General features: G+C 36.6%; 1 protein-coding gene across 3 annotated transcripts in view; it reads right to left on the reverse strand.

Annotated features, from left to right (window-relative positions):
• The window catches only part of cep104 (centrosomal protein 104), a 32,494-nt gene that overhangs the window by 14,220 nt on the left and 2,311 nt on the right, over positions 1-15,963 (reverse strand). For all 3 annotated transcript variants that reach the window (XM_048209027.1, XM_048209026.1, XM_048209025.1), the window contains exons 6-15: positions 14,010-14,086; positions 13,742-13,922; positions 13,462-13,617; positions 12,205-12,417; positions 9,681-9,887; positions 9,169-9,336; positions 6,526-6,699; positions 3,791-3,967; positions 1,343-1,543; positions 1,129-1,224 (exon numbers count right to left, since the gene is read on the reverse strand). In XM_048209027.1, coding sequence (XP_048064984.1) covers positions 1,129-1,224; positions 1,343-1,543; positions 3,791-3,967; positions 6,526-6,699; positions 9,169-9,336; positions 9,681-9,887; positions 12,205-12,417; positions 13,462-13,617; positions 13,742-13,922; positions 14,010-14,086 — 1,650 coding nt within the window. The remainder of the gene's footprint in view (positions 1-1,128; positions 1,225-1,342; positions 1,544-3,790; positions 3,968-6,525; positions 6,700-9,168; positions 9,337-9,680; positions 9,888-12,204; positions 12,418-13,461; positions 13,618-13,741; positions 13,923-14,009; positions 14,087-15,963) is intronic.

Below are 15,963 nucleotides of genomic sequence, written 5' to 3' on the forward strand. Positions count from 1 at the left end.
GGGACAAGCGCACTCTATAACTATTCAGTCTAGGTGCACATGCAATCCAGCTAAAGAACTTTCAGATACAGAAATGTTAAAGGTGAAGTATGTAGATTCTGCCACACTAGTGGCACCTAGTGGAATTACAAAAATAAAGCATATTTTCAAACAAACTCGCAAACGCCCCGTTTTGTGCGTTGTGCTTCCTCAAATATCACAAAAACAGCTCTTACAGGTGCTTGTGAAGGCATGTCTCAACAGGCAAAAGAATGCTACTTTCAATAAAAGGTCCAACATATTAGGAATACTTTTAGCTTTATTGCTATGTGTCATGAGTAAGCAATTGAGTCAGCTAACACACTGTAAGCGAACACGAGCGTCTTGCTTATAATAAATGCATATAACGTATCTGCACCAGGTGCAAGTAAACATTATAAAGTGGTACATTCGTCTTTCTGAACGAGTGCATGATGATGCTGTATTATACTGAAGTGTCCACTGTAGCGCGTAGCATCATAATGATTAATTTGCTTCAACTGTGGGTATCTGCACGTCAGAGTAATGGGCGTGCAATTGGAAAGGTCTTTACAATTGGTTGTGAAAGCTGCCTGTTAGGGAGTGGGGTAGGGTTAGGGGTTAGTTTATGTTGTAGCATTGTGTACCTTTCGGCAAGCCCACTATAACCTGCAGCTATCCAAGTCTCATTCACTTTGACGTGTTCATGACATGTTGAATCTAAATAGAATGATTTTTGGCTTGCACTTCTGTAACCGAAGCTTAAAGTGTTTTCCCATGTTACGTGCAAGCAATGGTCCCACACCGGCTAAACACCCTGTGGCTCCACCTGCTACAGTAGCCATGCCTAAAACTTTCGCTATATATTGAGCTGGAAAAAGACTGACAGATCCTAGCAGACCGCTCTCAATGTTTTGATGGTGCCTGGGGGACTCAACGTTTATACTTTTAGGGGTTATAATCCTACGAATGCCATACTAATAGTAGTCAATGAACAATAAACTTGTATTTTAACATAAAAAAATCTTACATAGTTCACCTTTAATGCCAGCCGTAAAGGAGGCCATTTTGTGTGAGAGCATTAAAAACAAAGAAGAGATAGATTAGGCTACCTCTGGCCACTCAACCTACACTGATCTCCTTCAGCACTGCAAGCTGCTCCTGTAAGCTCCTGATTTCTTCTTTCTCTCTCTCACCATCTTCCCGTTCTGACACTTTTTTTGGCTTCTGAAGTAAAGACAGACAGAGGGACTCTTTAAACTGAATGCAGTATCCCACGCACAAACATTCCAAGCTTTTAAATGATGTAACTCAACGCTGATAATGCTCTCCAGACCGGTTTTACCTGCATATTGATGTTGTTTCCGTCTAACTTGGTGAGCGAGTCGAAAAGGTTTTTGTAGAGGACGTTTTTACGTGTGCTGGTGTCATCAGGTGGAAGATAATTCATAACCGCTTTTCCGTGAAGACTGTACATAGCCTGGACGACTCTCACGGAGAGCTCACGCACTGAGGCGGCGCTGTGCTCCAATCCACCTGCCAGAAACTAACACAACATACATCACACACAAGTATATTTAATTAATAATTCATTTAAATACAGTAAAGTGATTGTAGAATTGATAAAATATCTTTGAAAAGTTTGGGGTCAGTAAGAATGTTTGTTCAAAAGAAAGAAATTAATACTTTTATTCAGCTACAATGTGTAAAATTGATCAAAAGTGACAGTAAAACACTTTTACACTATTACATAAACATATTTTAAATAAATAGTTCTTTTGAACTTTATATTCATCAAAGAATCCTAAAAAAAAAATGTATAATAAGAAATGTTTAAGCACCAAATCAGCATATTAGAATGATTTCTGAAGGATCATTTAAAATTCAGCTTTGCCATCAAAGGAATAAATTACAGTTTTAAAAAAATAGAAAAATAGAAAACAGTTATTTTAACGGTTACTGTTTTTACTGTATTTTGGAGAGCATAAAAGACTTTTTAAAAATCTTACCTACCCCAAATTTCTGAACAGTAATGTATGTCAACAAACCAACCAATTTTTACATACTGAAAAAAAAATTAAACATAGCCTATAATATTTTGTTCAAATATGTTTTACATATCGGTTTTACAATGTGTGAAGCAAAGGCTGTATATGAACTCTAGTTATTACATTAAAAATATTTGTCTCTCACTTTTCTCTCTCCCCTTTTCTATACACAGATCCCATTCATGTGCTCCCAGGCTCATTTTAATTAAAAGAAACTCAATCGCCTCTCTGCTGTGCCCTGAAGCCCATCTCATATCCCAGGAAACCAGCAGGCAGGAGGCATTTAGCAGCCATCCCTGTGTGTAACCTATAGCAACCCGTTTTGTGGGAGATCACCAATAAAAAGGGCCGAACTAACAGAAGGATCCAATGGGAGCTGATTCATTGGCATTTTTGAAATAGTATCTCTTAAAGAAATAGTTTACAAAAAAAAAATAAACAAAAAAAATAAAAAAATCTCTTACTCCTCAGGATGTTCCAAATCTGTATTACTTGTCTATAGAAAATCCAGGCTGCTTTTATTCATATACAACAAAACCCTACAGTGACCAGCATCTGTCCAGCTCCAAAAAGGTATGGAAAAAATCCACAAGTGGATATGCTCATGTGTGATATTCCAAGTCTTTTGAGGTCATATAACAGCTTTTATAAAAGAAAGAATGTCATACATGAGGGCAAAAAAAAATTATGAGAAAATTCAGATTTTTTGGGCTAACTACCACTTTAATATCCAGTCCATAAATTCTATAATAGGGATGCAACAATACTAAAATTCTGGCCGATATAGATAAGCTGATAATTAATGTCATGTTATGGCAGGTAACAATAAATGACCAATATTAAAATTCAGCACGAATTTGGTGAATTTTGGCAAAAATCTCTAACTTAAATCTCTAACTTTGGCTGATAAATTACCCTTACCCTTCTAGCTAGACCATGTGGACGAAAATGAGAATTCAGGCCACCCAAGTGCATTTCCAAGCTAACACAAAATCAGTAGCTGTTGTTTTAATGCAACCGGAACACAGACGCAAACCTCACAGTGCACACAGCAGATCCATGTGAAATTTCACAGTCTCTGTTGCAGTAGTGTCACAAGTTTGCATTGCAAATATACAAAAAGAGAAAACACTGAAGCAAAAAAGACCATAAGGAAGTACGATTTCAAACAGCAAAACAGCTTTGCATAACTAACTGCGGGGACAGAGAGCGAATGAGAAAGTGCATTGATGACCCACTTAAACTATGCCATGGATATGCAACTGGCTGTCAGAACAGCCCTTGTGCGTAAACAGATATTACATAGGGTAGAATACACCCACTCTGCCATACAAAGGCCACTTTGTTTCAGTCTAATGAAACCCTCAGGAATCTTAATGATAGCTCTGAGAATGAAATTAACCTTCAAATCCCAACACAAAGGTTAAATATTAAATATTTGTGTGGTCTTAGAGGCTAAATCACAGTTTAGGTTTGTACATGTCATGTACCCAACTACAAACGTTCACCACCACAGCTGGCACCTAAAGCCAGCAGGTGTGTTTAGTCTCAGACTAGCACATAATTAATGTAACGTGGTCGATAAATCTAACCAGCCATTTGCAGTTTTTAAACTACTATTTTAAAGAAGTTTTTTTTAAGCTGCAGCTTTAAACTTTAAGAACACAGCTTGACTGAGTAGAGAGCCATTGGGTTGACACCCAGTGAGATCATCTCCTCAGAAAGAGAAGAAGTTGGGCCAGTACCCCCATGACGTTGTCGAGAGTGAAGCCAGAGTTCTTGGTGCCCAGCTGTTCTAGAAGCTTCTCCAACAGTTCCAGTCTGCTCAGTGCCAGTCTAGCGGGTACACTGCTCTGCATGGGCTTGACGAGTTCTAAAGGAACCGCCTGCAGGGCTCTCACCTCCTTAAATGAAGCCATTTCCTGCAAACACACCCAAAAGTCAGAAGTTTCAAAACACAAACAGTTTCTTACGCATTTAAAAAATTCCTTAAAAGATACTGCAATCAAAACCAGTCTGCTCAGTGTAAAAATGACTAAATATTTATATTTATTTTTATATAAAATGTTTTTTTTTTATTGCTTGAGGTCACAAGGTTAATGTAATGTTTTGGTTTTAAGCGTTCCTAATTCTAGTTGCTCTAACAACTAACACAACCACTGAACATCTGACCACAAATGAGTAATGCACACAAAAATAAGATGCCAGTCCACTTGACAATGTATCAGTTTTTCTGCTGCTAAAAATGTCAATGGATGAATCAAACTTTCCCAAGACTTCCGACATTTTCTGGACAATTTAGTTTTTGATAAATAATATAGTATCGGAAAATTGCTCACAGTTAACTGCCCCTCTGTCTTGCCTACACTGGATGACAGAATCAGACACAAGAGAAATCATATGTGAACTCTCATTGGTGATCACATTACTTCAGATTGATTTCAGTTGTATAATGTTACATTCTGCTGAAATTTGTCTGACAAACTGACATCTCGTCACTGTGGACGCCCTTAAAGACACGCTAAAAAGACATTTTTCCAAGAAATGAACTGATATGTATTGCCAAGAGAGATTGCAATAACAATGTGTTATTTATAGGAAGGTTGAGGTTGATATTTTAAGAATGTTAGGTACATATCAAGAACTTTAATCAATAATCAGTGATTATGATTTGAGTCGACATTATGTTAGATTGTATCATTTATAATATTCTATGGTATCAGAGTACATTTTTTAAATTATTCATGAGAAGATGAGGTTTTTGACGTACTTTTTCCACCATCCAGAAGCATGAGTCACAAATGTCTTTATTTATATAGAGCAGAAATACAACAAAGTTTTCCCAAACAATGCTGGCAGAGACAGAACCTGTCCATCAACAACACAACAGTGTCTGTCAGTGATGGATCACTCTCCAAAACTTGAGCAGGAATGCTACAACTTAATTGTTGTGCACACTAAAGTGACTTTAAACATGTGGTTCGTTTCAATGCCAGCCAACTTGAGGGGCCAGTATTTCTACATGGTTTCGTTAGAGCATGATTTTTAAATAATTATGATTAAATGTGACCATTAAATGTGATCTTTTAGAGAGAGAGAGAAAATTAATTGTGGTCATGAGAACACAAAACAAGAAATACTCATGCTTGGCCAAATCAGAAGAAACCAACAATGCTCTTTATGAAAGTAATTTTCAAACAAGAAACATTTTGTAACTTAAACACAGTTTTATTTTAATGCTAAATGGTTTGCTGATTTTATTGTAATGAACAACAAAAAGGTAAAACATCTTCTGCTTCCAAGAAAACTAAAATATCCCAATTCTTATCAGATAGAACATGATGACTGTGACAAGATCATTTGTTCTGGTTAAGATCATGTGAGGCAAGGCTGAGCTAATAGCCTTGCCTCACATGATCTTAACCAGAACAAATCAAACTACCTGGGAAACATGTTTCTGACAAATGATCTAACCAAAGAAAATCTTGAATATTAGATTTTGAAATTCAACAGTACCTGGGAAACATTCTGAAGCGCCAGCTTGTCATAAATCATAAAATTATGAGTCTGATAAAAGTGGATGTAAACAGTGGTTGTAACACTGGTTATGTATTATCTGTTAGTGGTTAACAATAACATGCTACTTACATTTACATGCTCATTTTTATAATGGAGATACAGCAGGTTTTACATAATTGAGTCCTCAACTATGTGCCCAAGTATGCAAGACAAAATGTGTAATTGAATATTTGAAGGACTAAAAAAATTTGCCTAAAGCATTTGCATGACATTTTTTTGTCAGACAAAATCGAAAATCTTTTAAAGTGCATTTAAACGATGAACCATATTTTACAACTTTTTGTTTCATAAGCAAATTGTACTTAGCGAGAGGTGACTTTTTTCCATTCTAGAAAGCCTTTAATTGAATGAAAGTTTCAGACATGCCCCTGAATGTAATAGTTCAATATTTTTGTTTATAAATTCAATTTTAAATGTACAGCTAAACCTGCTAAAGGATGATTTTGTCAACTTTTAGAAGTACAATAGAATGAAGAAGACAGCAAAGCTAATAAACATGGATGGAAAGCCATAACTCCTTAAAAGTCTTTAAAGCATTCTGTGGCAAGACTGGTTTATAAAATTGTATCAGAAAAAATATGGTACATTGAAATGAGGAAATCTCACAGCAGGGTTACAGTAAAAGATCTCCATTCATGCTTACAAGAAACCAACAAATACATTTAAAAATTCCAGTTTACGGGTGAGTTCACTTCAAAAGGCCACCAGTGTATGCAATTACTTCAGACAGTATTCACTCCCAGTCATCTATGAAGAAGTCAGGTCATAATAGAATGCCAAATAGAGACATTTTTTCAGTGGATTTTTCCCCTCACACTCAATGATCTCAATAGCTGCAGGATTCGCTTCACTACAGATGTATACAGATAGTATTTTAAGTATTTCAAAAGTCTGTACTGACCTGTATAAAGGTGACAGCTAGTGTTCTGAGTCTCAGGGTTGAGTCTCCCGTCCTAGAGAGAAGATTATTCCAAGTCTGTTCCACACAGTGACTGATCTCAGATTTGCCCAGCTGATGGTTGGGAATAAACTCACTCAGAATCATTCGAAGCAGATTCAGAGATGCAAGAAATACCTAAAATGCGACACAAACAGAGACAGTTGTTACTTTACATAATAAAATTCACATGCAAGGTTTATATTCAATAGTCACATTTACCCATTACAAATGACAAATGATCTAACCAAAGAAAATCTTGAATATTAGATTTTGAAATGTATTCATTAAAATTGCATGTTTAATTTGAGAGCCATATGGAACCATTTTTCCTCAGAATTTCAGTTAAGGTGCAATTACACACAGAAGCCGTGTGAGAAACCGCCTGAGACCTTTACAACAACACATGGCGCAGAGTAACATCAACAGGTCTGCTTAAGCACACAGTTAAATGCTGTGCTGTGTTAGTTTAACTAAATAACCACGGGGAGAGGGTCACTGGAATGTGCCCAGCAGTGGGCACATTGTTCAGACTCTCAGTACAACCATTTAAAACAGTTTAGAATGAAACCCTGAAAGGCCATGACTTTTACTTCAAGTGATTTATCCAAGGACTGACAGTATGATAAAACACAGCTGTCACGTCACAAACACAAACATGCATGTGCTTTGAGAATGCCCAAGGCCTATAGAGTGAACTTTTGCATACAAAAAAAGGTAAAGGTTCATTAATCAACATGTTAAACTCAATGCACTCTACTCATGCCAAACTGTTCAAAACCTTTTAATGATCATTGAGACTGAGGTTAGTGCAAAAATGAACAGTAAACTACATTTTTTAAAACAGCCTCATATACAGGATTCAAAATTTATTTTACAGTATGCAACACTTCTAATTATTTATTTTTAATTTAATTTAAAGTATATGGTTTTGTGCCTATGACATTAAGCTGTTTTGTCCATGCATATTTATAAAAAACAGTTCATCATTGTGTTGCTCATTTTCGTTTTGGTTGCTTATTCTTGTAAAGAATATTTTATATATGTGTCACTGTTACAAAGAAAAAATACTGGTAAATTTACCACTGAGGTAAAAAGTTGTTAGAAGACAGTTCTGTGTGACAGATATTTTCTTTAGTAGACCTTCACTTGTATCAGAAAGGGTCAGATTGTCAGTTTTAAAATTCAGTTTAAAGGTGCCCTAGATTCAAAAATTTAATTTACCTCGGCATAGTTAAATAACAAGAGTTCAGTACATGGAAAAGACATACAGTGAGTCTCAAACTCCATTGTTTCCTCCTTCTTATATAAATCTCATTTGTTTAAAAGACCTCCGAAGAACAGGCGAATCTCAACATAACACCGACTGTTACGTAACAGTCGGGGTGTACGCCCCCAATATTTGCATATGCCAGACCATGATCGAGGCATTACACAAGAGCAGCCAGTATTAACGTCTGGATGTGCACAGCTGAATCAACAGACTAGGTAAGCAAGCAAGGACAATAGCAAAAAATGGCAGATGGAGCAATAATAACTGACATGATTCATGATAACATGATATTTTTAGTGATATTTGTAAATTGTCTTTCTAAATGTTTCGTTAGCATTTTGCTAATGTACTGTTAAATGTGGTTAAAGTTACCATCGTTTCTTACTGTATTCACAGAGACAAGAGCCGTCGCTATTTTCATTTTTAAACACTTGCAGTCTGTATAATGCATAAACACAACTTCATTCTTTATAAATCTCTCCAACAGTGTAGACAGCTTTAACAGCACGAGATTTAAAGGGCCACACACCCTGAATCGGCTCATTTCTAATTATGCCCCAAAATAGGCAGTTAAAAAAATGAATTAAAAAAAAATCTATGGGGTATTTTGAGCTGAAACTTCACAGACACATTCAGGGGACACCTTAGACTTATATTACATCTTTTAAAAAAAAGTTCTAGGGCACCTTTAAACAATTTAATGTTATAGTATCCAATAAAGATACACAACAAAACCAATTCATATAATCCAAGCGAATGTGAGTGATATTTTTTGGCCAAGATTAACACAAATTAAAATTCATTTTCAAAGTAAACACATTTTTTAGGCACATCCAGGTAATGAGGGTGCAAGTTCTAATGGAAAAAAGCAGACAATGCCTCAATCAAAAAAGGAAATTAGCCTGTTTAATTGTAAGGAACTCCAATTTCTCTATGAGCATTACGATTTGCCCAAATCTCCCATTCGTTCTTCAACAAGTGGTCCATCTCCTCCTTCTCATACCCAACATTAGCAGAAAATCAGCTCTATTGCAGTTCACTCTTTGGAGAGATAAGCCAGGCTTTATACTACATTTGTTGCTGTATCACTTCTACAGATAATCCACAATACTAGACAGAACACGACACCTGCTAAACAGTCACGACTATCAGTTGTGCTGATGGTGCCGTTCTGTCTTTAGCCTGAAATGAAACTGAAAAGAAGGGAACATGAGAGAAATTAGAAAGAGAGGGTGAGAGAAAGAAAGAGAGAAGGAGAGTCTGAGAAACAAAGTAAGAGGGCGATAAAATCAGAGAAAAGGGTAAAATAAAGATAAGAGCGAGAGTTCTCGTACAGATGACACTTTATCTGTGAGCGCTTTCTTGCAGAGGAACACAGCTGCTCTTGTCATGCTCCGTAGTTCTGCTTTTGGGGTACCGGGTGGAACCTCCATCAGTTTCTTGTAGACAGTCAGCAAAGCATCCTCCCTGTAAGACCACGTCTTTGAATAGGCCCCTGCCACCTTGGAAGGACAGACAACCAAAGACAACATGAGGATCACATTCCAGAAACGGCATACAAACGGAATAAACCAGCTGACCTTTTGACTTTTGTCATATAGAGTTTTCCCAGTGCTGTGAGACTGTAAACAACAGTTATAGACGGACATCTCAGTGAGATGTTAAATACTTAAAAGGGATAATTCACCCTCCCACAATTTACTCAACCTTATGTTCTTCCAAACCAATTTAACTTCAGATTAAGAATTAGATCAGTACAATTTGTGAATGAAACATTAAGCCCCATGTTATGGAAACAAACTGATCAAATCAACCAACTGGAAGCTGTAAATGTTGTGTGTCTTACCAGAGAGTCTCCATAGATCTCAATGGGCAGACTGGCCTCTCTCTGAGCTTTCTCTGTGAGTGGTTCTGGTTGTCCTGAGGACCCAGGGCTATGTGGAGTGCTTGTGTCTGTCTGAGGAGGCATCTCGTCATTCTCACTGACTGGTTGATCACTCAACCTCTTCCTAAGTGCAGGTAAAGGCCTCTCATCATAAGGAAGGGAGCTGATCTGTGAAAACACACAAACATGCTATTTAGTCATTATGTTTCATATAAAGAAGGGTCTTAAAGTCCCCATAGAAAAAAATGTCATGAATTCATATATACAAAACATTAGCAGTACTTATTAAAGGATTAGTTCACCCAAAAATGAAACTTCTGTCATTAACTATGCTGTTTACGTCCAGCCCTTCCAGGTTCTATGTCAAAATGCCGACTCATTATTGGCCGGCTCCTGCGTCAGCATCACATGCACGTGTCGTGGTGCTCACATGAACACAGCCTCGGCCAATACTAAGCCCACTTTCGGACGTAAACACAGAAGCTCTGCAATGCGTTCAATGCACCAACTGTGTAACAGATTGACAGGGAAGAGGAAAAATCGTTGAATAAAGTCATTATTTTTGTTTTGTTTTTGCGCACAAAAAGTATTCTCGTTGCTTCATAACATTCAGGTTGAACCACTGCAGTTACGTCGACTTCTTTAACGATGTCTTTAGTACCTTTCTGGAACTTGAAAGTGGTGGTTATATTGCTGTCTATGGACAAGTCATATACCTCTCGGATTTCACGAAAAATAACTTAATTTGTTTTCCAAAGATGAACAAAGGTCTTATAGGTGTGGAACGACATTTTCATCTTTGTGTGAACTAACCCTTTAATTACAGAAATGTCATTTTTGGGTGAACTAACCCTTTAAAGGGGCTCTATGTAGGAATGACACCCAGTGGTCGAAATAGGTACTGCAGTCCAAATTCAAAATATTGTTTGCCCCGCCCCTTCGTTCAAAGACGCAGGTGGCCAAGGACAATTGCGCAATTGACAATGAAAGCTGAGGAGACTTACACACTGTAAGCTGATGAGTTGATTATTATTATGAGTTGTTTTAATATGCTGTCATTCATAGAGATTTTTAGATGGATGCAGCAGAGGCTTTTTAGGTTGGGTTAGAATCTGCGATTCTCTGACCCAGTTTGTTTGCTCGTTTCCATGGCTGCAATACGCGCCAACTGGCAACCTGTGATGTTGAAATACTATTGGATAAACTGGCAACACGCAGTTTCACACAGACCAAAACAAAGACATTCCGACACGGAACGCACATTTCAAAGTAGAATATCTGGCTGTAGCATTGTTTTTCTGAGAAACATGTAGGTTTCTTTTTATGCTTTATTAAAGTAAAAATCTTACATATAGCCCCTTTAAGTCATGAAAAAATAATTGGTTCAGTGTTAAGAACAGAATGAAATGCCAAAAATATGTTTGTACTTTCTTTCATAAGCAGAAATATAATACTTTACTGTGAGGTAAAGACCTCAAGGGTTTACTTTACACTTGAAAAACAGATGCACCTGTCATCCCTGCACACCTGTCATGAATTTAAATGTAAATCCCATAATTTACTTTTACAAACTGTGTTCTCATCTTACAAGTTATTTCAAAACTAATTGACAGAATGACCTGCAGGAAAACAAAAATGTAAGCTGAAGTGACAGCTTTGAGGCATGCAGTGGTAAAGGCGCACTGTTCACGCAGAACATGTTTTTCCATTTCACTGTGCATTTTTTCCATTGTTTTTCAATCTAAACACATCTTTAACCTTTGCACCTGTGACTCGCACATGACATAGCATTCTAAAAACGTGGCACTCAAGTTAAAATGGCGTTTCTAAACCTCACGCTTTTTGTCATTCCACTACCTGCATCTCACGTTTTTAACAGCAAAAACGCGCTTGGTGTGACCTGAATATTTCTGAAAGATTAGGCTCACAATTTCTTATTTATCAATGACAACACGTGTAATCACCCCAAACGTTTGAATGGCAGTGTATACATATAATAGAGTGCTTAAATTCAGAGAAAGCTAATTCACTGTAAATGAAGAGGTTTGCAAAGTTTTTCCAGCATTGTGTAAACACACCCAGATATTTCGACTTCTGGCAAGGTTAGGGACAGTACTGTGCTAGTAGCACAGAAATTACACACTTCACCTTTAAACCCTTTAATTAAATGTTGAAACGTAAAACTCTAGCTAACGCAAATCCCTGACAAGCATGTTAAGCCACACACATGCTCCGATAATAAATCTACAAAGAGCCTTGTGTCAGTGAAGATGGAGCTGGATTATGGCACTGGTGAAGAGGAGCTATACTGGTGGAAAGAACGAGAAGCAGCATTTCATTAAAGCAGATAAATGTGACTGAGGATTATAGCAGAAGGTACCCATAAAACTAGTATCTGTAGAAAGATATATTAATGAATGGGGAAAAGCAGATCAGACTCTTATTTTCTCTTATGGCTGTTAAATCAGTGTACATCAAGACTTACATCAATCTTAGAAGCGTGAGGAGGAGAGAGGGGTGTTGGGGCGACTGTGTGTTTGGGGCTAGCTGGTTTTGAAATGTCTGGCTCATTTGTCTCCTTCACATGTTGTCCTTGTCTCCTCTTTGTTGGTGAGTCTGCTGGATGAGGCACGTGTTTCTGTGTCCCAGCATGTGGAGAGGGAAATTCAGAGTTGGAAAGCTCAGAAATTCTGTGAATCTAAAACAACAACAACAAAAATTGCATTTTAATTATTTAATTAAAGTTACTTAACAAAAGAAAAAAGATAAATATGTCTGAAATTATTAAAAAGGCAACAAATTTTAAAAACTAGATTTCTTTCAGATATTGATTTTTGGGGGTGGGGGGGCAATCTTACAGAACAGATAAAGGTCTGTCGGAATACAGGCTCGCTTAAAGTCAGCATGAAACGGTGGTCACACATAAACAGAGCACTCTATGACTTTCCAAGTCATTCATTGTCTGCTTTATAAGTATGTCTCCTGGCCTCAGACGAGTAAGAAGCATGCACCTGATATCAGGAGAACCAGCACAATCACTATTCAGCTGGGAAACTGCCATATCAGAGTACTAATCTCACTGGAGCTGGGGGCCTTCACAACACAAGAGTTGCATTATTCGTGTATTAAATGCAGAAAAAAAATTAAGAGAGACACACTGGAATGAAGTCATTAATTGACTTCTGCGAAGTGTGATGGATGGATGGATGGATGGATGGATGGACATAAACTTCCATTCCAAAGTTTAGGGTCAAATGTTTGTTTTTGAAAGTAGTTTATTTAATCAAATATTCAGTAAAAACAGTTATATTGGGAAATATAATTACAATTTAAAATAACTGTTTCTATTTTAATGTATTACGATGTACGTAAAGCTAAATTATTTTTAGCAGCCTAGTCTTCAGTGTAACATGATTCTTTAGAAATCATTTTAATATGGTGATTTGGTGCTCAAGAAACTTTTATTATATTAAATGTTGAAAACAGTTATGCTGCTTAATATTTGTTAAAACCATGATACATTTTTCAAGGATTTTTAAGGATTCCTCGATAAATTAAAATTGATAATTTATTTGAAATATATTTTTTGTAACATGGTAAATGTCTTTACTGGCACTTTTGATCAATGTAATGCAATCTTGCTTAATTAAAGTATTAATTTTCTTACTGAAAAATGTATTGACCCCAAACTTTTGAATGGTACAGTTTATGTGACTGGATGGATGAATGGATGGATGTTTACTTGACTGATGTCCAGCAGGTTGTGAAGCTCCAGCTGCTGGTAGACTGTGAGCCTGTAAGCCTCCATTTGTTCCTTTTTCTGCTTGGCTATGTCATAGTCCTCTCGTTCTATGGCACTGTGTTTCTCCACATCATACCGGCCCAAACGTTCGCCCACCTAAACAGAAAAAGAGAGAGAAAATATGAAAAGGTTGTTAAACACTTATCTGAGATTTAATGTGTAACATATTATTAAACTACACGTACAAGACATGTCAGACAAATAAGGCAAATACAATTACCTTTTGCAGGTCTGCAATAGCTTGTTTAAGCTTTTTGGCCAGATCAAATCTTTCCTCCCGAACCATGTCCTGTTTTTTCTGGTCCAGCAGCCGAATGATATGTGCCACCTCAGGGTCTTGATACATGTCAAACGCCAAGTCATCGAGGGGCGAGATAGATTCACATTTATAACTCGAGAGCCTGCAAGATAAAAAGAGTAAACCCAAGAGAAAGACAGAGGACTGCATGCATACATTTATTGTAATGCAATACAGCATCAGCTTTTACCCAGTGTATGTGCCATCCAATGCTGAGCTGTGTTGGCTGTTGTTTAGATATTGATCAATCACCTGATCTCTGTTTAGCTGGGACAAAAACAAGAAACAGGGAAAAAAGTGTTTTATTAAAAACAAATTCACTATTGTTCAAAAGTTTGGGGTCAGTTAGATTTTCTTTTTTTTTTTTAAATAATACTTTTATTCAGCAAGGATGCATTAGACTGATCAAAAGTGACTGATCTAAAGATGTTTACATTGTTATAAATAATTTCTATTTCAAATAAATGCTGTTCTTTTGAACTTTCTATGCATTAAAAAACCAATGGTTTCCACAAAAATATTAAGTGGAACAAATGTTTTAAATTTATAACCATACGAAATGTTCCTTGAGCAACAAATCAGCATATTAGAATGATTTCTGAAGGATCATGTGACATTAAGTAATGGCTGCTGAAAAGTCAGCTTTATCATCATATGATAAGAGAATAAATAAAACTTTATAATATATTAACCTAAAAAAAAGTCATTTTAAAATTGTAATAATATTTCACAATAGTATTGTTGACCAAATAAATACAGCCTTGGTGGGAACATGAGAAAGCATTTTAAAACTTTAACAAACCACAAACAAAGGTCAGAGTGTTTATGTACATTTCACTTATACAGGCAAATGTAAATAACACATCACATCCTGTGATCCAACCAATGTCTTTGGACTATTATTATCTTTCCAACAAACAAAGGTTAAAAATCTTGATTTCTGCCTGTGAACCAAAACGTATTATCACCAGAGTCCTGGATAACACAAAGAGACTCCAGCCTGGACAGAGAGAGAGAGGGATTAGAGATTAACAATGCAGAGATTGTTAGCAAGGTGGGAGAGGACGAGAGAGAGAGGAAGTCATAGAGGAAAAAAAAAAAGGGGGGGGGGGGGGGGCAAGGTGAGAGTAAGAGGAGAAAGAGGAGAAAGAGAGCATGAGAAACAAAGAAGGGGGGGGGGGTAGGAGTGAGTGAATAGGAGATGGGGGAGGGCTGAGAGTTATGGTGATGCAGATATATTGATGAGTGATCTCTGCTTATGGAGCTCAGGCTCATATTACACAGATTCACATTCCAACACTGAGCACAAACCATTAGACCCGCTCAAGAAACACAACACACTTATACACAGAAATGCTCATCAGGTGCTATTGATGTAAGATGTATTGATGTATTTAAATGTTAAATTAATATTTAAACCTCAAGGCACAAAAAAAACTGATGCATACAAGTATTAAGAATGACAGTTCTATTGTGGTTGGTATGTTGTAATAAAGCATCCAAATTAGGGTTAGGCAGAACCTGTATCTAATCATTGTCTCTCTTTCAATTCACAGGTTAGAAATTAAATTTAATTAGCCATGGCATGTTGAACTGGAATCTGAACTGGAATGACAGCAAATGGTTTGCAATTGCAAACCGAGGAATTTCATTAGTCAAAACAACAACAACAAAAAAATCATTACTTACTTAGAGGAATAGTTCACCCAAAAATGAAAAATCTGTCATCATTTACTCACCTTCAGGTTGTTCAAAACCTGTATGAACTTCTGTCTTCTGAACACAAAAGAAGATATTTTGAAGAATATGGGTAGCTTAACTGTTGATGGGCCCCATTGACCTCCATAGTATGGAGAATAAATATACTATGGAAGTCAATGGAGCCTATTAACTGTCTGGTTACCAACATTCTTCAAACTATCTTTTTTTGTGTGTTCAGCAGAAGAAAGAAATTCATACAGGTTTTGAACAACTTGAGGAGTAAATGATGACAGATTTTTCATTTTGGGGTGAACTATCCCTTTCATTTCAACTTATTAGACATTTTTTGAAAAAAAAAAAAAAAACATTTTATTTTACATAATTTATAATTTTGTTTTGCTATTATCAGCAAATAATGTCCACCACATTGTTTTCTCTAAATT

Source organism: Megalobrama amblycephala, linkage group LG12 (genome assembly GCF_018812025.1).
Source record: "Megalobrama amblycephala isolate DHTTF-2021 linkage group LG12, ASM1881202v1, whole genome shotgun sequence".
Taxonomy (NCBI): Eukaryota; Metazoa; Chordata; class Actinopteri; order Cypriniformes; family Xenocyprididae; genus Megalobrama; species Megalobrama amblycephala.